The sequence below is a fragment of the Scyliorhinus torazame genome, chromosome 28 (assembly GCF_047496885.1).
Source record: "Scyliorhinus torazame isolate Kashiwa2021f chromosome 28, sScyTor2.1, whole genome shotgun sequence".
Lineage (NCBI taxonomy): Eukaryota > Metazoa > Chordata > Chondrichthyes > Carcharhiniformes > Scyliorhinidae > Scyliorhinus > Scyliorhinus torazame.
In genome coordinates this window covers 22,306,454-22,331,696 of record NC_092734.1, presented here as the reverse complement: position 1 = coordinate 22,331,696, position 25,243 = coordinate 22,306,454, and the positions used below count along the sequence as shown (strand labels likewise).

At 47.3% G+C, this 25,243-nt stretch overlaps 1 protein-coding gene across 4 annotated transcripts in view; it reads left to right on the top strand.

The window, feature by feature from the left end:
- The window catches only part of LOC140403572 (very long chain fatty acid elongase 5-like), a 68,233-nt gene that overhangs the window by 24,081 nt on the left and 18,909 nt on the right, over positions 1-25,243 (top strand). For 2 of the 4 annotated variants that reach the window (XM_072491630.1, XM_072491628.1), the window contains exons 2-4: positions 6,151-6,199; positions 12,916-12,992; positions 21,974-22,144. In XM_072491630.1, the coding sequence (XP_072347731.1) occupies positions 6,151-6,199; positions 12,916-12,992; positions 21,974-22,144 (297 nt within the window). Of the gene's footprint in view, positions 1-402; positions 574-6,150; positions 6,200-12,915; positions 12,993-21,973; positions 22,145-25,243 lie in introns of those variants that run through there. The other 2 variants (XM_072491627.1, XM_072491629.1) reach the window with 2 other exon arrangements.

The following is a 25,243-nucleotide window of genomic DNA, read 5'->3' as shown; positions in this document are numbered from 1 at the left end:
TTCCTTTGCGTGGGGAAACTCACTCCCTTTTCATTTTATCAAAACCTTGCTTCATTTTAAAGACCTGGATTTGGTCATTTCACAACCTTTTTCTTTTCAATAGAGGAGACCCAGCTTGATCATCCTTTCCTGAATGGTATCAAATCACAGTTCTGGTATCGTGCACGTTTGCACCCTTTCCAGTGCCTCTATATAACTTTTTTTTGGTAACATAGCAGCTAGAATTGTAGAGGTTCTGCAGGTGTGGTCCAGCCCCAAGTTACTTGCAAGTTTGACATAACTTCTTTGCTTTTCAGTTTTATCTCTCTAACACAGTGGTTCTCAAGATGTGCTCTGCAGACCACTGGGTCCTCCAGGAGATCAATGGGCTGGTCCAAAATACAGGTCATTGATGGGCAATGCCACGGCCAAGATCAGATGACGGAACAAGCCAGAATCCTCATCCCCACCATCCTCCTATTTTTGATGTTTTTCAATGAACTCCAATTACAAATAAACCTGGGAAAGATCTCATTTAGAAAATTGCCGGCCAACAATAAGATTGGCAAACTGCTCTTCATCCTTGAGCAGAAGGTATTAATGATGATGCACAAATAGGGTTTAGACTTACTCAGTGGGCACCATAAGCTCGTCTGCCAATGTCGGGTTTTACAGCAGGTACAATTTGGCTTGGCGAGTCACTAAGATCTATTTTCTGAATTACAGTCGGGCTTCATGCAATTTATTTCTGTTAATATCCTTTTCTGTAGAGCATTTGAAAAGGGAATTTCTCATGTGACCAACCTCACCTAATTTTTGAGAGTAGACAAGGGTTATGCGGTAGATCTAATTTATCTAGCTGTTCTCAAATCTTCATTCTTGTCGAGCTTATGTTACCATTCTGGGCTTAAAACATTTTGGCTTCATGTTCTCCTTAACATTAAACTTCACTTCAATACCCTTAACTATCAGGTTTTGGACTGGATAAAGACCTGTTCTTTATCCACATCCACAAGTATGTCAGTGGATTTTTGATTGAGTGGCAATCTTAATATTGACCCAGTTTAACTTCAGCCTACAAAACCTATGTACGAAGTCTTACAACACCAGGTTAAAGTCCAACAGGTTTGTTTCGATGTCACTAGCTTTCGGAGCGCAGCTCCTTCCTCAGGTGAATGAAGAGGTATGTTCCAGAAACACATATATAGACAAATTCAAAGATGCCAAACAATGATAGGAATGCGACCATTAGCAGGTGATTAAATCTTTATAGATCCAGAGATGGGGTAACCCCAGGTTAAAGAGGTGTGAATTGCATCAAGCCAGGACAGTTGGTAGGATTTTGCAGGCCAGATGGTGGGGGATGAATGTAATGCGACATGAATCCCAGGTCCCGGTTGAGGCCGCACTCATGTGTGCGGAACTTGGCTATAAGTTTCTGCTCGGCGATTCTGCGTTGTTGACAGAAGAATTTATCAACTTCTGTCTTAAAGACACTCAACGTCCCGGCCTCCACCACCCTCTGTGGCAATGATTTCCACAGACCCACCACTCTCTGGCTGAAGAAATTTCTCCTCATCTCGGTTCTAAAGTGACTCCCTTTTATTCTAAGGCTGTGCCCCCGGGTCCTAGTCTCCCCTGCTAATGGAAACAACTTCCCTCCATCCACCCTATCTAAGCCACTCATTATCTTGTAAGTTTCCATTAGATCTCCCCTCAACCTCCTAAACTCCAATGAATATAATCCCAGGATCCTTAGACGTTCATGGTATGTTAGGCCTACCATTCCTGGGATCATCCGTGTGAATCTCCGCTGGACCCGCTCCAGTGCCAGTATGTCCTTCCTGAGGTGTGGGGCCCAAAATTGCTCACAGTATTCTAAATGGGGCCTAACTAGTGCTTTCTAAAGCTTCAGAAGTACACCCCTGCTTTTATATTCCAAGCCTCTTGAGATAAATGACAACATTGCATTTGCTTTCTTAATTACAGACTGCAAGTTTACCTTTAGAGAATCCTGCATTCGGACTCCGAAGTCCCTTTGCACTTCAGCATTATGAATTTTGTCACCGTTTAGAAAATAATCCATGCCTCTATTCTTTTTTCCAAAGTGCAAGACCTCGCACTTGCCCACGTTGAATTTCATCAGCCATTTCTTGGACCACTCTCCTAAACTTTCTAAATCTTTCTGCAGCCTCCCCACCTCCTCCATACTACCTGCCCCATCACCTATCTTTGTATCATTGGCAAACTTAGCCAGAATGTCCCCAGTCCCGTCATCTAGATCGTTAATATATAAAGAGAACAGCTGTGGCCCCAACACTGAACCCTGCGGGACACCACTCGTCACTGGTTGCCATTCCGAAAAAGGACCTTTTATCCCAACTCTCTGCCTTCTGCCTGACAGCCAATCGTCAATCCATGTTAGTACCTTGCCTCGAATACCATGGGCCCTTATTTTACTCAGCAGTCTCCCGTGAGGCACCTTATCAAAGGCCTTTTGGAAGTCAAGATAGAGAACATCCATTGGCTCTCCTTGGTCTAACCTATTTGTTATCTCTTCAAAGAACTCTAACAGGTTTGTCAGGCACGACCTCCCCTTACTAAATCCATGCTGACTTGTCCTAATCCGACCCTGCACTTCCAAGAATTTAGAAATCTCATCCTTAACAATGGATTCTAGAATCCTGCCAACAACCGAGGTTAAGCTAATTGGCCTATAATTTTCCATCTTTTTCCTTGTTCCCTTCTTGAACAAGAGGGTTACAACAGCGATTTTCCAATCCTCTGGGACTTTCCCTGACTCCAGTGACTTTTGAAAGATCATAACTAACGCCTCCACTATTTATTCAGCTATCTTCTTTAGAACTCTAGGATGTAGCCCATCTGGGCCCGGAGATTTATCAATTTTTAGACCTCTTAGTTTCTCTAGCACACTTTCTCCTCCTTTGTGATGGCTACCATATTCAACTCTGCCCCCTGACTCTCCTGAATTGTTGGGATATTACTCATGTCTTCTACTGTGAAGACTGACGCAAAGTACTTATTTAGTTCCTCCGCTATTTCCTTGTCTCCCATCACTAGATTACCAGCGTCATTTTGGAGCGGCCCAATGTCTACTTTTGCCTCCCGTTTGTTTTTAATGTATTTAAAGAAACTTTTACTATCATTCCTAATGTTACTGGCTAGCCTACCTTCATATTTGATCCTCTCTTTCCTTATTTCTCTCTTTGTTATCCTCTGTTTGTTTTTGTAGCCTTCCCAATCTTCTGACTTCCCACTACTCTTTGCCACATTATAGGCTTTCTCTTTTGCTTTGATGCATTCCCTAACTTCCTTTGTCAGCCATGGCTGACTAATCCCCCCTCTGATAACCTTTCTTTTCTTTGTACTGTACTGTGTCCTCAATTACTCCCAGAAACTCCTGCCATTGCTGTTCTACTGTCTTTCCCACGAGGCTCTGCTCCCAGTCGATTTTCGTCAGTTCCTCCCTCATGCCCCTGTAGTTACCTTTATTTAACTGTAACACCTTTACATCTGATTCTACTTTCTTTCTTTCAAATTTGAGATTGAATTCTACCATATTATGATCACTGCCTCCTAAGTGCTCCCTTATTTTAAGATCTTTAATCAAGTCTGGCTCATTACATAACACTAAGTCCAGAATGGCCTGTTCCCTTGTGGGCTCCATCACAAGCTGTTCCAAAAAGCCCTCCTGTAAACATTCAATGAATTCCCTTTCCTTGGGTCCACTGGCAGCATTATTTACCCAGTCCACCTGCATATTGAAGTCCCCCATGATCACTGTGACCTTGCCTTTCTGACATGCACTTTCTATTTCGTGGTGCATTTTGTGCCCCTGGTCCTGACCACTGTTAGGAGGCCTGTACATAACTCCCATTATGGTTTTTTTGCCTTTGTGGTTCCTCAACTCTACCCACACAGACTCCACATCGTCTGACCCTATGTCGTTTAGTGCTAGTGATTTAATTTCATTCCTCATTAACAAGGCAACCCCATCCCCTCTGCCCATCTCTCTGTCTTTTCGATAGGTTGTGAATCCCTGGATGTTTAAATGCCAGTCCAGAACCCCCTGCAACCATGTCTCTGTGATGCCTACCACATCATACCTGCCAGTCACAATCTGGGCCACAAGCTCATCTACCTTGTTCCGTACACTGCGCGCATTTAAATATAGCACCTTTAATTCTCTATTGACCGTCCCTTTTTGTTTTCTTAGTGTGGTGGACCTTGGTTTACTGAGCCTTTCCATACACTGTGTCATATTTTGTGGGATGGGGACTATTGTAACCTCTCCTGAGTTCTGTCTTTTTGAGCTTTTGTGTATTCCTAAGCAGCTACGCTTCCCACTGATTACTTCACCTCTTGGTTCCCTGACTTTCCCTTCGCCCCCCAATCTCTAGTTTAAAGTCCTATTGACCACCCTATTTACTCTTTTCACCAGAACACTGGTCCCAGCTCGGTTCAGGTGGAGACCATCCCAACGGTATAGGTCCCCCTGTCCCAAAACTGATGCTAGTGTCCCATGAAAAGTGAACCCCTCTTTCCCACACCACTCTTTCAGCCACGTGTTAACTTCCCTTACTCTTGCCTCCCTATGCCAATTTGCACGTGACTCGGGCAGTAATCTGGAGATTATGACCCTTGAGGACCTGTTTTTTAATTTGAATTCTAGCTCTTTGATCAGTGACATTTGGTTCCTGGATCCTGATTGGCCATGGCATTGACTTGATACCTGAGCAAATGAGAATGATAAATTGAGCAATTCATTAAGTGTGTTATTTAAAGTACGCTGTGTCATATATGAAATAATTTAAGTATTACAGATAAATGGTAACATTGCCACGATTACTAATGTACCATGTACTTTTGTCTTACCACCTCCCAAACTCAGAACAATTTACATGTTACTCCTGACCTGACTCTTGACAGTAATCCCACTTGAGATCAAAATCTGTGCATTTTTCACTGGACAATATCTGATGCATGTCGCAAGATCAATACTTAAAACCTCCAACTCGGTAACAGTTTGTACATGTTTGACCTACTTGGCTACATGTAAAAAATGATTCCTGAGTGATTTGACGGGAAGTGAAATGGGATAAATGTGTGTGGGAAGCAGCTTTTTGCACGTCCCCAACATCAACAGATGTTGGCAATTCTCTTCACCAAAATTGAGGAGCACAGTGCTACAAGTTGTTATTTTCTTGATACTGACTAATTATCCACTGCCACTCATTTACCGAATGTAGAGAATAGGATTATAAGTGTAGTATCAGCACAAATATGAAAGTTAATTTACTTACTCAAGACATTTTCTTCAGTATTGGTCTTAACTGAGCCTTTTAAATCCCCACAACATCATCTGGCCAGGCTAGTTCACATTGATTATATCACAGAATTGTTATAGTGCAGGAAGAGGTCATTTGGCCATTGTGGGTGCACCGGCACTCCACACAAGCATTGTGACTTGGTGCTATTCCCCTGCGATTTTCCCCCGTACCCCTGCACATTGTTTCTACTTTATTGGGGAGGCGGTGGTGTAGTGATATTGTTACTGGCCCCAGGGTAATACTATGGGGATCTGGGTTCGAAACCCACCATGGCACATACTGAAATTTGAGTTAAAAGTCTAATGATGACCATGAACTCATTTTGTCGTAAAAGCCCATCTGGTTCACTAATGCCCTTTAGGGATGGAAACCTGCCGTCCTTACCTGGTCCAGATTGACAGCTGAACTGGTCGAGCAAACCACTCAGTTCAAGGGTAATTAAGGATGTGCAATAAATGATTGCTTCGCCAGTGATGCTCATATCCCCATAATGAATTTTTAAAATAGTAATCATTGAATGTTTTGTTTGATCCTGTCACCGCCTCATTTCCAGGCAGTGCATTCCGGACCCTGAACCACTTGCTGTGTGACAAAACTATTTCTCCCAGGCTAGTGTGAAAGGAGAATCTAAAAGCTTTTGGACGGGAGCATGATGGCCAGGGAGAATCGAATGATATAATAAAGACTCCTGACTTTGTTTTCAAACTTTTGATGCTACTTATCATGTATCATTGTTTATTTTCTTCGAAGGCATTTGTGTGAGCTGAACACTTCTAAATTCTTGTAGTTATGTCAATGTCACAAAATTTGTTTCTTTCAGAACTGGTGTGAGCTGCAGAATTTTTTCTCTCTTCTCCAGTACATCAACGGTAAGTCGCCAGAATAATGTATTATATTTAAACGTCTGCTTTGAAGGTAATTCACTGACGATGAATGTCTGGTGAAAGACATTACTTTTCTTCGGCTCAAGCATTTAAAAAAAACGTATTCATTAGTGCCCATTTCTATTTGCCCTTGAGAAGGTGGTGGTGACAGCTGATTGGTTATTTTGGAGGACAGGTGAAAGTGAACCACATTGCTGTCGGTCTGGAGTCACATAGAGACTAGATTGGATAAGGACAGCAACTGCAGGGAGGCCGATTATTACCTGAATGGCTGTGAGATGGGAATAATAATAATCGTTATTAGTGTCACAAGTAGGCTTACCCCTGCGCCGGGTCGGAGAATCCCCAGGGGTGGCGCGAATCCCACCCCGCCGCCCCGACGCCGGCTGCCGTATTCTCCGGCGCCACTTTTCGGGCAGGGGCGGGATTCACGCCATGCCGGTCGGGGGCCATTGACAGTGGCCGCCCCCACCCCCCCCCCCCGGCGATTCTCCGGGCCCCGATGGACTGAGCGGCCGTCCATTTTCGGCCAGTCCCTCCAGCGTGAATTACTCCCCTCACGCACGGCGGGACCTGGCAGGTGAGTATGCGGGGGCGGTCCTCGGGAGGGGAGAGGGGGGGGGGGGGTGTGACGCTGAGGGATCCGACCCCGGGGGACCCCCACGCTGGCCTGGCCTGAGGGCGGACTTGTTTCGTGGTGGGACATCTTTCCTCCACGCCGAGCCCCTTTCGGGCTCCGCCATATTGCCTGGGGACTGGCACGGAGAAGAGAACTCGCGCGCATGCGTGAGATCATACCGGCCGGTCTGCGCATGCGTGGACTCGCGCCGGCCCTTCAGAGCCGGCTGGAGCGGCACCAACGACTCCGGCGGCAACCTAGCCCCCTGAAAGGTGAGATTTCCTCACCTTGGGGGGGGCGGGGGGGGGGGGGGGGGGGCCGTTGGTGCTGGTTTTCCCGCCGGCATGGGGACATAGCCCCATTTTCTGAGAATCCAGCCCTGTATGTTTTTAAGAAGGAGTTAGATAAAGCTCTTGGAGTTAAAGGGATCTAAGGATAAGGCGGGGGGTGGGGAAAGTGGGAACAGGTTACTGAGTTGGATGATCAGCCATGATAATGAATGGCGGCGAAGGACTGAATGGCCTCCTGTTTTCAGCGTTTCTATTTTCTTCCTTAAATGGCATTGGCAAACCTGATAAACGTTTACAACACTCCATTTTCACAACCACAATAACTGACTTTTATTCCAGGTTCCTTTAATTAACTGAACTGCTGTGATGTGATGGCAATGATAAACACAATGCTACCATATTCTTACCTTTATGACTATCTCTTAGCTCCTGCTCAGTTCAATTGTCCTTTAGGGAAAGGAAACCTGGCCTGGTCCTTAACCTGGCATAGCCTGGATGTGACTGTAGACCCACAGCAATGTGGTTGACTCTTAAATGCCCTCTGAAATAGCCTAACAAGCCATTCAGTCGTAATAAACCAAGAAAATGTTATAAGGAATTAAACCGGACGGACCATCTGGCATTGACCTAGACACCGGACACAACAATAGCAAACTCAGGCCTGTTGACCCTGCAAAGTCTTCCTTACTAACATCTGGGATGAGTGCCATAATTGGGGAAGCTGTCTCACAGATGGGTCAAACTACAGCATGACATAGTCATACTCACCAAATCATATCTCAAAGTCCTGACACCACCATCCCTGGGTACATCCCACTGCCAGGACCGACACAGCAGAGGTGACAGCACCATGGTATCTAGTCAAGAGGGAGTTGCCCTGGGAGTCCTCAACATTGACTCCGGACCCCATGAAGTCTCATGGCAGCAGGTCCAGCAAGAGAGAATCTAACCATTGCCACATGACATTCAATGACACTGCCATCGCTAAATCTCCCACTGGAAATTTCCATTAATTAAAAACTCAACTGGATTAGCCATACTGTGGGGAGGATTACCCGACGCCGGTAGTGGGTTTACGAATCCAGCGGAAAATGGGAGCGTCGGCCGAAAAATTGGATTGGTGTCGCCGTCATTCGTTTTCTGATGCTGCGGTTCCCCCGTTGGCTACACAGCCGGCGCCTGTGTATGATTAACGGGCTGGGAGCTGCTTTTGATGTGGTGAGAAGCTGTCAATCATAGCAAGAATGTTTATAAACATTGTGGTTAGCATCAAAAACAGGGTACTTGAGATGCATTCAAGCGTGAAGGGAAAGATAGGTGAACAATCCACCTGCCTCTGGAATAATAAAACTGTCCATCACTGGCTAATGCAATGTATTGCTGTGAGAAATTGAATTGAAGATTTGCATTTCAAAGGCTGTCAAGGGATTTGAAGCCCTTTGAAGTGTATTTGGCTTTTGAGGAGCCCCTGACACTTGTAACAGCTGCTGCTTTAAATTTTTTTATCTGAGGCAGCAGGTGTTGGGGAGGGGTAAGTGAAAATGTAATAATCCTTCACTCTGCTGCTTGGACTGTCCTTCATCTTTCTGCAGGGATCTCTGATTGGGGGGAGAATCTCTGATAGGGGGTGTGTGTGATGGAGGGGGGAACCTGGAGGGGGGTTGTGGGGAGATTTGGGTCACCATCATACTGTGGGGTGGGCGATTCGTTATTCCCTTGGGGATGGTTGGGGGGGATTTTGCAACTTGACATTTATTCCCTCCACCACTGGCGGACAGTGGAAGCAGTGTGTACCATCTACAAGATGCACTGCAGGAACTCATCAAGCCAAGGATGCTTAGGCAGCACGTTCAAACCAATGACTGCTACCATCTAGAAGGACAAGGGCAGCAGATATCTGGGAACACCACCACCTGGGAGTTCCCCATCCAAGTCACCCAACATCCTGACTTGGAAAAATATCGCCGTTCCTTCACTGTTGCTGGTTTATAGTCCAAGAAACACTTCCCTAACAGCACTGTGGGTGTACCTACATCACATGGACCAGTGGTTAAAGAACGCAGCTCACCACCACCTTCAAGGCAAATAGAGATGTGTAATAAATACTGGCGCAGCCAACGATATCCACATTCCATGAATGAATGAAATAAAAATTCACAGTCTTTCCTCCTGTCTGCTTTCTGTTTGAAAGCTGTCCATCATTTGAAAAGCTTTTCTAAAAAGCAATAAAATTGAGATTTTCTAATGGCTGAAACCTAAACAAACTTCAAAGTTAGAAAAGTTATTTATAGGCTTTCTACTTATTTATATGTGAATAACACATTAGGAAAGGATTGCCTCTGCTGTGTTATATTTTACCATATTGAATCGCCTCAAACCCTTCTACCAAGATTTGAATAAGAAATGGAAACATTCCTCGAGTTACACACATAAGAGCGCCATTAACATGTCCTGAATCGCTCCGGGACCGGGTCCGGCGCCGCTTTCGGGGCCATAGAAAACTCGCGATTCAGTTCCTGCGTTAGCACTTTCTCGCCCAAACGGAGATTTCCACTCTCTAATCTTGTTGGGGCACTGATTTGTGTCACATCTGGATTTTCCCTGTGACCTGCAGACAGTGCTGAACTTCGCTTACGCCTGCATTGAAAAGCAGGCAAACTCCCAGCACAGCTACACAGAAACATTAAACTCTTTCAGGAAATGTATCCATTTTGAACAAAACATCAGGAAAATAATGAAGCCAAGAGGTATATGTGTTTTTTTAAAACCGGTCAAAGCAGGAACTTTTATAGCTGATTTTAGTTAACAAATTTGACCATAAAAAATAGTGGAGAACGGTTTAGCTCCGTTGATTGGACGGCTAGTTGGTGATGCAGAACGAGGCCAGCAACGTGGTTTCAATTTCCCTAAAGGCTGAGGTTATTCATGAAGGCCCCATCTTCTCAACTTTGCCCCTCACTTGAAGTGTGGTGATCCCGAGGTTAAATCACCACCGGTCAGCTCTCTCCCTCAAAGGGGAAAGCAGCCCATGGTCATCTGGGACTGTGATGACTTTACCTTATTGACAACAGCAGATGGGAAGAATATTTAAACAGCAGGTTGATCTGCATCATTCAGCTGACTTATCGGAAATGCCACAATTTTATTTATCTCTTGAGAGAAAAAATGCGTAGACTATCTCAATAGACTGACCAAAGAAAAATAGGGAAGAGGTGGGAAAAATGACCCTAAAATCTACAGAGGTACAGAAACACTTTTTATTCTCCGTCCCAGATTGATTTTAAATTAAATGCTGAGCACTGTCTTTGTCTTCCTTCGTAGCTGGTCGCACATTGCGAATTTTGAGCTCGAGGAATGTTACATATATTGTTAACCAGATGGTTCTTTCAGGGAAATGGGCAGCCAAACTGAGGTGAGAGCACTGACCAGAATTTTTCTGTTATGGGGGGGTTAGTGGGCTTGGGCGAAGTTATGTAGAGAACACCCTTATTGTTAGAAAACCATCCCTGAGCCACTGTGGTCAGCATCATAGGGGTTAGATTTTAATATGCTCGGCATTGTTCATTACTTGTCAGGAGTACAGCTCCCAAAGTCTAATATGCGTTAAGTGCCAGGACCTTGAGTTTTATTCCGATGTTGAGGTTCAGGTGGAGCTGCTTTCTGCCTCCTGGTGCACAGATCAGCAAGGTGTGGCTTTTTATTATTTAAAGAATAAATCTGCCCCTAAAGCGCTGGCTGACATTCTGTTGCTGTCGTAATTCACCGCCCCTCTCTCCCACCTCCCGCATGTTTGCCTTTTCCAGATTGGACTGCTCCTAACTCCGCCCACCTGAAATGCTGTACCTCCTGACCCTCCAGTCTACTGTGGTCAACTCTGCGTTTAACACATTTTTCTCCTGTCCAGACAGCTCCGAGCCCTGTCCTGGTCTCCTCGGCCTGGTCAGTTTTCTTTGTATTTTCAACTGTACCTAAAATTGGGTTTGAAACTCTGGAAGTGAATGGAAGATAAGTGGGCATTTTGTTGAGGGAACACCCACAGGCTTGAGGACAGTGTTGTCCCAGATTCCCTTGAGTTACTGTCTCCTGATTTTCCCCCCTCTTCCCACTATGCTGGCTGACCCCCAGGCTCTCACTCCTCAGTTCACCTCGTTCCTCCCTCGTCCACTACGATTTTGGAACTGCATCATAAACGGCACCAGGCATCGTCAGATCCCATTGCAGCCAGACTGGGATTCTCTGCTCCAAAGCCTTTTCCCAATGAGCTAAATTCTGAGCATTTCCATGACCCCATTGCTCTTAGACTTGACTATTATCTTCCCTAGTACTCCAGTTACCTACGCAGCAAGGCCTCCCTTCCCCAGTACAAGAAGAATGTGCGATTTTTCCCCCCTCATTACTGCCTTCCAACATGCTCCTTGCCAGAAACCTCAAACAGTTCTAATGTACTGAAGGGTCGTCTTCAGGGGCTGTTTAGCACAGGGCTAAATCGCTGGCTTTGAAAGCAGACCAAGGCAGGCCAGCAGCATGGTTCAATTCCCGTAACAGCCTCCCCGAACAGGCGCCGGAATGTGGCGACTAGGGGCTTTTCACAGTAACTTCATTGAAGCCTACTTGTGACAAGAAGCGATTTTCATTTCATTTCATTTCTTATATTGGCCAAGATAATGACACCTTTTCTTTGGACCCCTCTTCTTTTGGTAACAGACCCTAATAGTTCCTTTCAATGCTGCTAGACCCCAGGAGACCCCACTCACCCGATGCTGCTACAATCACAGGAAAATCCGCTTAAAGGTACCAGAATTACGCCGTGCTGATAACTCTAGAATCACTATTGTTCTACATCTGGGTTCCGTACATTAGCAAATGTTAACGACAATCTGACTTCCCTGTAATCAAAGGAAGATGCATTATTAACCTGCTTCTTTACCTGTGACTTATGTGAACTGTTGTCTTTCACTGGCACCTTATTATGGGCCTCATCAAAAGTAGCATGACCTATGACTGTAATAAAAAGGCATGCATAAAAGCCTCTGAGAAAATCTTTAAAAAGCTATTATAATGTACCAGTCCAGTGAGCTTAATTATCTTTCAATAATTCTTACTTCTATGCAAGTCTAAAAATGTAATTAAATCACGCAACCGCTCTGTGTATTTTGCTGGTACTATATGCACTTAGCCATCCATGTATTTTGAAGAGTTTGTTAGCTAAACCAAATCCATTAGTAATGCATCGATAATTCAAAATGCATGCAGTATATTTGTCTTGTGTCAACAGCAAACCCCACAGTGCCAACATGTTTTCAGATATGATGCAGGTGAAACACTGGGCCATGAAAACGTTCAGCAAGACTTGTGTAAAAGAGGGAGAGGCAGCATCTGCATGAGGCATCACTAAAAAACCAAAACATTAACATTGTTTTTTTTTTCTTTTATGGGATGTGGACATCGCTGAGCATTTTTTGACCTTTGCCCTTGAACTGAGTGACTTGCTTGGCCATTTTAGAGAGAAGTTAAGAGTCAATGGGTGGAATTCTCTCAAGCCCCCGGTGGCGGGTCTGATGGCAGGCGTGGGGGAGAATACGGCGGGAGGCCCAGAAAATGATGTCTGGAGTCGGATATAACGATAGAAAATAGGGACAGGAGGAGTCCATTCAACCCTTTGAGCCAGCTCCACCCTGTTCATTATGATCATGGCTGATCATCCAACTCTGTAACCTGTTCCCGCTTTCCCCCCATATCCTTTGATCACTTTAGCCCCAAGAGCTACATCTTAACTCCTTGAAAACCAACAGAGCGGGATTCTCCATTGACGGGATCCTCCGCTTTGCCAGCAGCGCGCACACAGGATGCAAGATTTCCTTCCCTGAAGGTGGGTTTTAATGACGATCGATAATAATTTCATAGTATCCATTACTGAGGCCAGCTTTCAGTTCCAGATTTTATTAATTAAGTTTAAGTTTCACTAGTTGCTGTAGTGTGATTAGAGCTCATGTCCCCAGAGCATTAGTCTGGATTACTGGTCCAGTGATATTACCATGATGCCACCACCTTCCCACTCTTTGGAGGGGTTGAGAAGAAAAAATATTGGAATAAAAAGCATTTTTCCAAGTTACAATGGTATATAATATTGAAAGCAAAAACTTGCCATGTAAATAATAAAATTGTTTAAGACCCACATAAAGTAGGAGGAGAATGGAATCTGATCATATCTGCAAATCCACCAAACTGGTCAAATGAATTAGCAAATATATTTCAAGTATATTGTGTTTTTTGAAGTTGAATTTCTATTTATGTTTACAGTGTGTTTAGTTATGAAAGGTATTTGCCATTGATGTACCTTATACTGTACCATGTTTAACCGTGGAAACTAAGAATTGTTATTGTAGTGTCTATGTTCAGCTGTTATGCATGTCCTGTGTACTTTTGGCATCGAATATTATAACGTCATTTTTGCATGTTCTGTAACTACTGAGACTTAAACTAACAGTCCCACCATACTCAAATGGTCAAATTTTCAAACCAACTAGTTAACAGAGAGAGAATGATTGGTGCTTTATGGGGAACAGTTTGTGGGTCCAAACAACACCATTTTATTTATGGAGGGTGTGATCAAAATGCCTAGTCCCGCCCAAATTGGGACGCATCAGGGCCATTTAATCTCGCGAGAGGTCTCTCGCGACATTTGCAATGCTTGTAACAGTGAGAAGCTTTGTGAGATCTAATGAGATCTTGCGAGATGTCACAATCTGGATCTCTCCCTCACTGGGCATGATCTAGATTTATATATTAAAGTGAACAGTTAGACTCACCTAAGTATGTTTTTTTTAAAAAATAATATTTTATTGAAAATTTTTGGTCAACCAACACAGTACATTGTGCATCCTTTACACAACATTATAACAATACAGATAATAATGACCTTTTTTATTTAAACAAGAACAAAAGAAAACAACAACAAATAAATAAATATTAAATAACAAAAAATAAAAACTAGCCCTAATTGGCAACTGCCTTGTCTCAGGCCACACCCCCCCCCCCACCCCCCACCCCCCAAGTCCTGGGCTGCTGCTGCTGCCTTCTTTGTTCTCCCCTATCTATCTTTCCGCAAGATATTCGACGAACGGTTGCCACCGCCTAGTAAACCCTTGAGCCGACCCCCTTAGGACGAACTTAATCCGCTCTAACTTTATGAACCCCGCCATATCATTTATCCAGGTCTCCACCCCCGGGGGCTTGGCTTCTTTCCACATTAGCAATATTCTGCGCCGGGCTACTAGGGACGCAAAGGCCAAAACATCGGCCTCTTTCGCCTCCTGCACTCCCGGCTCTTGTGCAACCCCAAATATAGCCAACCCCCAGCTTGGTTCGACCCGGACTCCTACTACTTTCGAAAGCACCTTTGTCACCCCCATCCAAAACCCCTGTAGTGCCGGGCATGACCAAAACATATGGGTATGATTCGCTGGGCTTCTCGAGCACCTCGCACACCTATCCTCCACCCCAAAAAATTTACTGAGCCGTGTTCCAGTCATATGTGCCCTGTGTAATACCTTAAACTGAATCAGGCTTAGCCTGGCGCACGAGGACGACGAGTTTACCCTGTTTAGGGCATCTGCCCACATCCCCTCCTCAATCTCCTCCCCTAGCTCTTCTTCCCATTTCCCTTTTAGTTCGTCCATCATAGTCTCCCCTTCGTCTCTCATTTCCCTATATATATCCGACACCTTACCGTCCCCCACCCATTTCTTTGAGATGACTCTGTCCTGCACCTCTTGTGTCGGGAGCTGCGGGAATTCCCTCACCTGCTGCCTCGCAAAAGCCCGCAATTGCATGTACCTGAATGCATTCCCTTGGGGCAACCCATATTTCTCGGTCAGCGCTCCCAGACTCGCAAACTTCCCATCCACAAATAGATCTTTCAATTGCGTTATACCTGCTCTTTGCCACATTCCATATCCCCCATCCATTCCCCCCGGGGCAAACCTATGGTTGTTTCTTATCGGGGACCCCCCCAGTGCTCCGGTCTTTCCCCTATGTCGTCTCCACTGTCCCCAAATCTTCAGTGTAGCTACCACCACCGGACTCGTGGTATAGTTCCTTGGTGAGAACGGCAATGGGGCTGTCACCATAGCCTGCAGGCTGGTCCCCCTACAGGACGCCCTCTCTAATCTCTTCCACGCCGCTCCTTCCTCCTCTCCCATCCACTTACTCACCATTGAAATATTAGCGGCCCAATAATACTCACTTAGGCTCGGTAGTGCCAGCCCCCCCCTATCCCTACTACGCTGTAAGAATCCCTTCCTCACTCTCGGAGTCTTCCCGGCCCAAACAAAACCCATAATACTCTTTTCTATCCTTTTGAAAAAAGCCTTCGTGATCACCACCGGGAGACACTGAAACACAAAAAGGAATCTCGGGAGGACCACCATCTTAACTGCCTGCACCCTCCCTGCCATTGACAATGCTACCATGTCCCATCTCTTGAAATCTTCCTCCATCTGTTCCACCAACCGCGTCAAATTTAGCCTGTGCAATGTGCCCCAATTCTTAGCTATCTGGATCCCCAGGTAACGAAAGTCTCTTGTTACCTTCCTCAACGGTAGGTCTTCTATTTCTCTACTCTGCTCCCCTGGATGCACCACAAACAGCTCACTCTTTCCCATGTTCAATTTATACCCTGAAAAATCCCCAAACTCCCCAAGTATCCGCATTATTTCTGGCATCCCCTCCGCTGGATCCGCCACATATAGTAGCAGATCATCCGCATATAAAGATACCCGGTGTTCTTCTCCTCCCCTAAGTATTCCCCTCCATCCCTTGGAACCTCTCAGCGCTATCGCCAGGGGCTCAATCGCCAGTGCAAACAGTAATGGGGACAGAGGACATCCCTGCCTTGTCCCTCCATGGAGCCGGAAATATGCCGATCCCCGTCCATTCGTGACCACACTCGCCACTGGGGCCCTATACAACAGCTGCACCCATCTAACATACCCCTCTCCGAACCCAAATCTCCTCAACACCTCCCACAGATAATCCCACTCCACTCTATCAAATGCTTTCTCGGCATCCATCGCCACTACTATCTCCGTTTCACCCTCTGGTGGGGCCATCATCATTACCCCTAACAACCTCCGTATGTTCGTGTTCAGCTGTCTCCCCTTCACAAACCCAGTTTGGTCCTCATGAACCACCCCCGGGACACATTCCTCTATTCTCATTGCCATTACCTTGGCCAAGACCTTGGCATCTACATTGAGGAGGGAGATTGGTCTGTAGGACCCGCATTGTAGCGGATCCTTTTCCTTCTTTAAAAGAAGCGATATCGTTGCTTCTGACATAGTCGGGGGCAGTTGTCCCCTTTCCTTTGCCTCGTTGAAGGTCCTCGTCAGTAGCGGGGCGAGCAAGTCCAAATATTTTCTGTAAAATTCAACTGGGAATCCGTCCGGTCCCGGGGCCTTTCCCGTCTGCATGTTCCTAATTCCTTTCACCACTTCTTCTACCGTGATCTGTGCTCCCAATCCCATCCTTTCCTGCTCTTCCACCTTGGGAATTTCCAGCCGATCCAAAAACTCCATCATTCTCTCCCTCCCATCCGGGGGTTGAGCTTCATACAATTTTTTATAAAATGTCTTAAACACTTCATTCACTCTCTCCGCTCCCCGCTCCGTCTCTCCATCTTCGTCTCTCACCCCCCCTATTTCCCTCGCTGCTCCCCTTTTCCTCAATTGGTGTGCCAGCAATCTGCTCGCCTTCTCTCCATATTCATACTGTACACCCTGCGCCTTCCTCCATTGTGCCTCTGCAGTGCCTGTGGTCAGCAAGTCAAATTCCACATGCAGCTTTTGCCTTTCCCTATACAGTCCCTCCTCCGGTGCTTCCGCATACTGTCTGTCCACCCTCAAAAGTTCTTGCAACAACCGCTCCCGTTCCTTACTCTCCTGCTTCCCTTTATGTGTCCTTATTGATATCAGCTCCCCCCTAACCACCGCCTTCAACGCCTCCCAGACCACTCCCACCTGAACCTCCCCATTGTCATTGAGTTCCAAGTACTTTTCAATGCATCCCCTCACCCTTAAGCACACCCCCTCATCCGCCATTAGTCCCATATCCATTCTCCAGGGTGGACGCCCTCTTGTTTCCTCCCCTATCTCCAAGTCTACCCAGTGTGGGGCATGATCCGAAATGGCTATAGCCGTATATTCCGTTCCCCTCACCCTCGGGATCAATGCCCTACCCAACACAAAAAAGTCTATGCGTGAATAGACTTTATGGACATAGGAGAAGAACGAGAACTCCTTACTCCTAGGTCTACTGAATCTCCACGGGTCCACCCCTCCCATCTGCTCCATAAAATCCTTAAGCACCTTGGCTGCTGCCGGCCTCCTACCAGTCCTGGACTTCGACCTATCCAGCCTTGGTTCCAACACCGTGTTAAAGTCTCCCCCCATTATCAGCTTTCCGGTCTCTAGGTCTGGGATGCGTCCTAGCATTCGCCTCATAAAATTGGCATCGTCCCAATTCGGGGCATACACGTTTACCAACACCACCATCTCTCCCTGTAATTTGCCACTCACCATCACGTATCTGCCCCCGTTATCCGCCACTATAGTCTTTGCCTCGAACATTACCCGCTTCCCCACTAATATAGCCACCCCCCTGTTTTTCGCATCCAGCCCCGAATGGAACACCTGCCCTACCCATCCTTTGCGCAACCTAACCTGATCTATCAGTTTCAGGTGCGTTTCCTGTAACATGACCACATCTGCTTTAAGTTTCTTAAGGTGTGCGAGTACTCGTGCCCTCTTTATCGGCCCGTTAAGCCCCCTCACGTTCCACGTGATCAGCCGAGTTGGGGGGCTTCCCACCCCCCCCCCCCTTGCCGGTTAGCCATCATCTTTTTCCAGCTTCTCGCCCAGTTCCCATGCGGCTGTATTTCTCCCAGACGGTGCCCCCCCGCCCATCCTTTCCTGCACCCACTCCCCCCTTTCCCCAGCAGCAGCAACCCAGTAATTCCCCCCCCCCCCCCCCCGCCGCTAGACCCCCCGCTAGCGTAATTACTCCCCCCATGTTGCTCCCAGAAGTCAGCAAACTCTGGCTGACCTCGGCTTCCCCCCGTGATCACGGCTCGCCCCGTGCGGCGCCCCCTCCTTCCTGCTTCTCTATTCCCGCCATAATTATCATAGCGCGGGAACCAAGCCCGCGCCTCTCCCTCGGCCCCGCCTCCCATGGCCAACGCCCCATCTCCTCTCCCTCCCCACCTCCCCCCATCACCACCTGTGGGAGAAAGAAAAGTTACCATACCGCAGGATTAATCATACAATCCCTCGCCGCCCCCCCCCCCCCCCCCCCACTCGTCCCACCACTTTGTCCAAACGTTCATTTTCGTAGTCCAATCATTCCAATTTTTCTTCTACAATAAAAGTCCACGCTTCATCCGCCGTCTCAAAGTAGTGGTGACTCCCTTGATATGTGACCCACAGTCTTGCCGGTTGCAGCATTCCAAACTTTATCTTTTTTTTGTGAAGTACCGCTTTGGCCCGATTAAAGCTCGCCCTCCTTCTCGCCACCTCCGCACTCCAATCTTGATAGACGCGGATCACCGCGTTCTCCCATTTACTACACCGAGTTTTCTTCGCCCATCTAAGGACCATTTCTCTATCCTTAAAACGGAGAAATCTCACCACTATGGCTCTGGGAGCTTCTCCTGCTCTCGGTCCTCGCACCATAACTCGGTATGCTCCCTCCACCTCCAACGGACCCGTCGGGGCCTCCACTCCCATTAACGAGTGCAGCATCGTGCTCACATATGCCCCGACGTCCGCCCCCTCCACACCTTCAGGAAGGCCAAGAATCCTCAAGTTGTTCCTCCTTGCGTTATTTTCCAGTGCCTCCAACCTCTCCACAGATCGTTTCTGGTGTGCCTCCTGTATCTCCGACTTCACCACCAGGCCCTGTATGTCGTTTTCATTCTCTGCTGCTTTCGCCTTCACGACCCGAAGCTCCTGCTCCTGGGTCTTTTGTTCCTCTTTCAGCCCTTCAATCGCCTGTAATATCGGGGCCAACAACTCTTTCTTCATTTCCTTTTTTATCTCCTCCACGCAGCGTTTCAAAAACTCTTGTTGTTCAGGGCCCCATATGAAACTGCCACCTTCTGACGCCATCTTGGTTTCTGCTTGCCTTCCTTGCCGTTGTTCCAAAGGATCCGCTGCAATCCGGCCACTTTCCTCTCCTTTTTCCATCCGTGTCCAGGGGGAACACCCTTCTGGTTTACCGCACGGTGTTTTCAGCCGTTAAAATTGCCGTTGGCGCTCCTATCAAGAGCCCAAAAGTCCGTTTCACAGGGAGCTGCCGAAACGTGCGACTCAGCAGGTCATCGCCGCACCCGGAAGTTTCCTCACCTCAGTATGTTGGCGCCAGATTCTCCCAAGGCCCTGGAATGAATGCCCACCCCTTGGCGAGCTTGCCATGGCGGTGTTTAGCACTGGTCCACACAAATGTGGACCAGGCGTAATGGCACCTGGGCGGCGGGGAGGGTTTCTCCCAGGCCATCGGAGGCCGCTAGGTTGTCAGGCTCTAGGCAGGATGGTACCCTGGCACTCCTGCCAGCCTGGCACCTTGGCAGTGCCATCCTGGAATTGTCAGTGTGTCAAGCTGGCAGTGCCAAGGTGCTTGGGTGTCAGGTTGCCCGTGCCGGGGATCTGCCCTTGTGAGGGGGGGGGCTCGACCCCCAAACAGGTATGTTGGGGGTGGGATGGGGTCTGGAGGCCATGGTGCGGGGAGGGGTTGAGAGATCGGGGCAGCGTAAGTGCGGCCTCGGTGGGGCGTTCTTTACCAAGGCCAAAAGAAAACGACTGAGAACTGCCATGATTTTATTGAATGGTGGTGCGAGCTGAAAATGTCAAATGGCCGGCTCCTGCTCTGCAGTCTATGTTCTGAGATTTGTTTATAAGGTTACTCCAGTCTCTGTGAATACCACCAACGTTGCTGAGTTCCTGCTCATTGGAAAAATATTCTGCATGTCTATTTTTCCTCCCAAAGTGGATAACTTCACATTTTATTCTATCTGCCATGCTCTTGCCCCTCACTTAACATGTCCCTAGGTCTCTGCAGCCTCTTTGTGTCCTCACAGTTTACTTTCCCATCTAACTTTACATTGTCAGGAAACTTGGATACATAGGTCACTTCATTTTAGTCGTTGTACAGATTGTAAACAGCAGAGGCCCAAGCGCTGATCACTGCCATACCCAACTCATTTTGGCTGCCAGCTCTAAAATGATCTGTTTTGTTGCTGCTACTCCCTGTTTTCTATCAATTAACCAATCCTCAATCCATGTTAATGATACCTCCAATTCCATGAAGCATGATTTTGTGTAGTAAACTCGTGTGGCACCTTATTTGAAAATTCAAATACAGTACATCCACAGGTTTCCCATTATCTAGTCTGCTAGTTACAACCTCATAAAATCACTATCAGATTTGTCACACACCATTAGAATTTCATAAATGAAAAAAATCAAAAGCGCTGGAAATACTCAGCAGGACTGGCAGCAACCGAGTTAACGTTTGAATTGAATGTGACTTCTTCAGAACAGTTATGAGAGACACTGCATCAATGCAAACTCTTGACTGTGTCAGAGGTAAATTTGATTATGGGCGCGATCTACCAGCCACGTCCCACCAGAATCTGGACGGGATGTGGGCGGTATATCCCGGGAGAGACCTGTCCTGGGAATCCCGACGGTCCTTGTGCCTCGCAAGATGTAACCAGATTTTGCAACCTGGATCCTGCCCTCACTGGGTTGGACCCAGACTCACATAGTTAAAAGAGCATAAAAGCACTTTTAACTCTGCTCACGCTGGACAGAATCGTCACCCAGCATTGGCCTTGCTGAGGAGGCCCCTGCTGAGTGGCGTTTAGCACTGGTCCCTGTCATGACATATATATTGTCTGGGATGTAAAGAGTTAACAAGTTAATGATAATGATTCTTACCATTAGATGGAACCACAGAACAGTCATATAAATATCATGTGACTAGGGGATTCTGGGATTAGATTAGAAAATGAATACATGATAAGGAGTTAGGAGAGAGCTGGAAGAGTGTCAGGCATAGAGAGCAGTTGTATACTTGCGAGTTCTGGAAGTAAGAGATAGCATAGTTTTATATAATAATCTTCTTTAATCTTGGTTAGTAGCGTAATAAATTTAGTTTTGTTTGTTAACAAACCTTTTGTGTTCTTTATTCAACACTACGCATTTGAGCCATCCAGGTAAAGCAGAATAGAGCCTACAACATGCCCACAACTGGGGACCAGGAATAGTGGCACTTTGGGAGGCTTCCAGATGATGGGAGGTCATTGGGGTGATTGGCATCTGGGCAGGGTGGCACCTTGGCACTGCCAGCTGCCACCCTGGAAGTACCACCTTGGTAGTGCCACCTGGGCACCAACTGGCACTGCCAGGATGCCTGGGTGGCACTGCCAGGTTGGCCTTTTGCCCATGCTAGGAGCCAGGGGTGCCCTCCCCATGTGAGGTGGGGGGGGGGGGGGCGGGGTTGGTGCTGGGGGTCGACAATCTCATCCTGTACTGAGAAGCTCTAATGCAACAAAGTGCTGTTAGATAGCGGCACCCGAAGCAACCCCGCTAATCCCGCCCAGCACGGACTCTGATCATTTTCGGTGCCCTATGTAAATAAGAAAAGTTTCTCAGCATAGCTGTTAAAAATATATGGGTGAAAAGCTGATAACCCTTTCGAATGTTGGGATGGTTTTACTTTGAAATGTTCATAAAACCAGCTTCTATGTCGCACCTAACTTTTAATAAGTCAGTGTTCGTTCATATTTATTTTCAGCATCTTGCAATGGAAAATTTACAGTCTGTTGATCCAAAACTGACCACTGGAGGGAGCTTTTATATCCGACTTTTGAATTTGAAGTCCATCCCAATGGCTTGTCTCTACATTGCAATGATCATCCTCTCCACCTACTGGCAGAAATATACAAAACCTCTGGAGATGCAGAAGGTGAGAAGTTTGCTTCCTCTTGTTGTGGCTGCTGCACAAGCTAGATAAAGTTCACTCGTGTCCAGTGGCCATTAGAGTTAAAAGCAAGTTATTGCAAACTAATTTGGTTGATATGCGATATGATATTGTGTTGTCTGGTATTCTCAATGAAATAAAGGCACCGTGACAGCTGGGAATTTGGTATTTAAAAAAAAAAGTTATTTTATTGTCACAGGGAAAATTGAACATATTTCTAATACTGCTCTTCAACTCCGTTTGGGACCTGGACCTTGCTTCTGATTCACAAAGTTACATTTTGCTTTTGATATTATTTGTTTGCTGCAGTTACAGAATACTAGAACACGAATCATTGAGCTGAAATGCTAAACGTGTTATTAACTCAACATACTCTGTCTGACCTGCTGAGTATTTCTAACACTTGCTGTTTTAAACATCCGATTTGATGTGTTGGGTACTCTGCTACACAGATGAACCAACACGGTTGCGAATGGTACAACTCAGTTTTATTACTAACATTTATTTACGGTGGTAAACTGGTTACTGAGGTTCGATCATAATCCTAGAATCTGTGGACCTATTCCTAATACTATCTTGTAGTGGCACTCAGCACATGGTGGATGTCTGAGTGGCTTGCTATGAGCTCTGTGCCCTGAGCTGTCTCCTGCTGGAATGCTCAGGAAGTGTCGTGTTCCCTGTTTTCTACTGTGTATGCTCTTGCCTGTGATTGGCTGTGGTGTTGTGTGTGTGTTGATTGGCCCATTGATCTGTCCATCAGTATGTATGCATGTTTGTGCTATGATGTTTACCTGAATATCATGACATCCCCCCTTTTTTTACAAGAACATGTGCCTATGTGGTTATAAATAGAGATGTTTACTGAGTGCAGCTGAATGTGTGTGTGTGTGTGCAATATCTACAGCATGTACATGGGGCTAAACTATATACAAGGGGCGATGTTGGGTGCGACATAACAACGAGGTTGTACCATAAACAAAGAACGGGGAAATGTTGAACGACAAAAACAAACTCCTGTAACGACAAGGAAGAACAGAAACATATTAACACAGTGGTATTATGAGTTCAATGTACAAACAGGCTCATAAGTCCAGTCTAGTAGGTGGACGACGAATTTGGGTTGACCGCCTCAAGGGTGGGTCTGGATCCACCGGCTGAGGAATGGGCCTGGCCACGGGTGATGACGGAAGGGGCATGGTGGCAGGAAGCTCCACAAAGTCGATGTCAGGAACAACAGGCGGGCGCGGTGTCGGTGTAAGTTCCCGTAGCAAGCGTGGAAGTAGGCGAAGAGCCCGGCGATTGCACCTACGAATGGAGCCATCAGGCATGCGAACCAGGAACGAGCGGGGAGCCACTCGTCGGAGAACTTCGGCAGGTGCTGACCAGCCACCTTCTGGTAGGTGGATGCGGACGTCGTCTCCAGGCGCCAGAACGGGAAGATCAGTTGCCCGTGTGTCATATGCCATCTTCTGGCGAACGCGCTGCTGTTGCATTCTGTGTAGTACCGGAGCATGGTTGGTTGTGGGTACCAGAATGGATGGCACAGTGGTCCTGAGGGCGCGACCCATCAACAGCTGGGCTGGTGAGAGGCCAGTGGCTAGTGGGGCCGAGCGATAGGCCAGCAGGGCTAGGCATAAATCCGATCTGGCAGCAGCAGCCTTGCAGAGGAGCCGCTTGACGATGTGAACGCCCTTCTCCGCCCTTCCATTGGACTGGGGATGTAGAGGGCTGGACGTCACGTGTGTGAAGCCATACGAAGCAGCAAAGGATGACCATTCCTGGCTGGCAAAACAGGGCCCATTGTCCGGCATGACAGTAATCTGAATGCCGTGGCGAGCGAAGGTGTCTTTGCAGGCCCTTATGACAGCGGACGATGTCAAATCGTGCAGGCGTATGACCTCTGGATAGTTTGAAAAGTAATCAATGACAATTACATAGTCCCTGCCAAGCACGTGAAAAAGGTCCACACCCACCTTCGCCCAGGGGGACGTCACCAGCTCATGGGGCTGAAGCGTCTCAGGAAGTTGCGCCGGTTGAAACCTTTGGCAGGTGGGGCAGTTGAGCACCATATTGGCAATGTCATCACTGATGCCCGGCCAGTATACCGCCTCTCGGGCCCTCCGTCTGCACTTCTCGACCCCCAGATGGCCTTCGTGTAGTTGATCAAGGACCAGCTTGTGCATGCTGTGCGGAATCACAATCCGGTCCAGCTTTAGAAGGACACCATCAATGACGGCCAAGTCGTCTCGGACATTGTAGAACTGCGGGCACTGTCCTTTGAGCCACCCTCCCGTCATGTGGCGCATCACCCGTTGTAGAAGGGGGTCAGCCGCAGTTTCCCGGCGAATATGGGCCAGACTGGAGTCGTCAGCTGGCAGATTTGCCGATGTGAAGGCCACCTGAGCTTCGACCTGACAGACGAACCCCTCCGAATCGGGCGGTGTGCTCACTGCTCTGGATAGGGCATCCGCAATGATAAGGTCCTTTCCCAGGGTGTAGACCAGTTGGAATTCATACCTCCTGAGTTTTTAAGTAGGGTGCGCTGGAGGCGAGGGGTCATCTCGTTCAGGTCCTTATTTATGATGCTGACCAGGGGGCGATGGTCAGTCTCGACGGTAAACTGGGGGAGACCACACACGTAGTCATGGAACTTGTCTATTCCGGTCAGCAAACCCAGGCACTCCTTTTTGAGTCATGACCTGCGAGGCATAGGCGACCGGGGCCCATGACGCAGTGTCATCCCTCTGTAGGAGTACCGCCCCAATGCCGGACTGGCTGGCATCAGTCAAAATTTTAGTGTCACGAGATGTGTCGAAAAACGCCAATACTGGGGCTGTGGTGAGCTTAATTTTGAGCTCCTCCCATTCCTTCTGGTGTGCGGGCAGCCACTGGAACTCCGTGGACTTCTTGACGAGGTGGTGCAGAGCGCCGTGTGGGAGGCAAGGTTGGGAATGAACTTCCCCAGGAAGTTGACCATGCCGAGGAAGCGTAGCACTGCTTTCTTGTCTGCCGGCTGCGGCATGGCTGTAATGGCGCTCACCTTGTCTGCATCCGGACGGAACCCTGACCGGGATATGTGGTCCC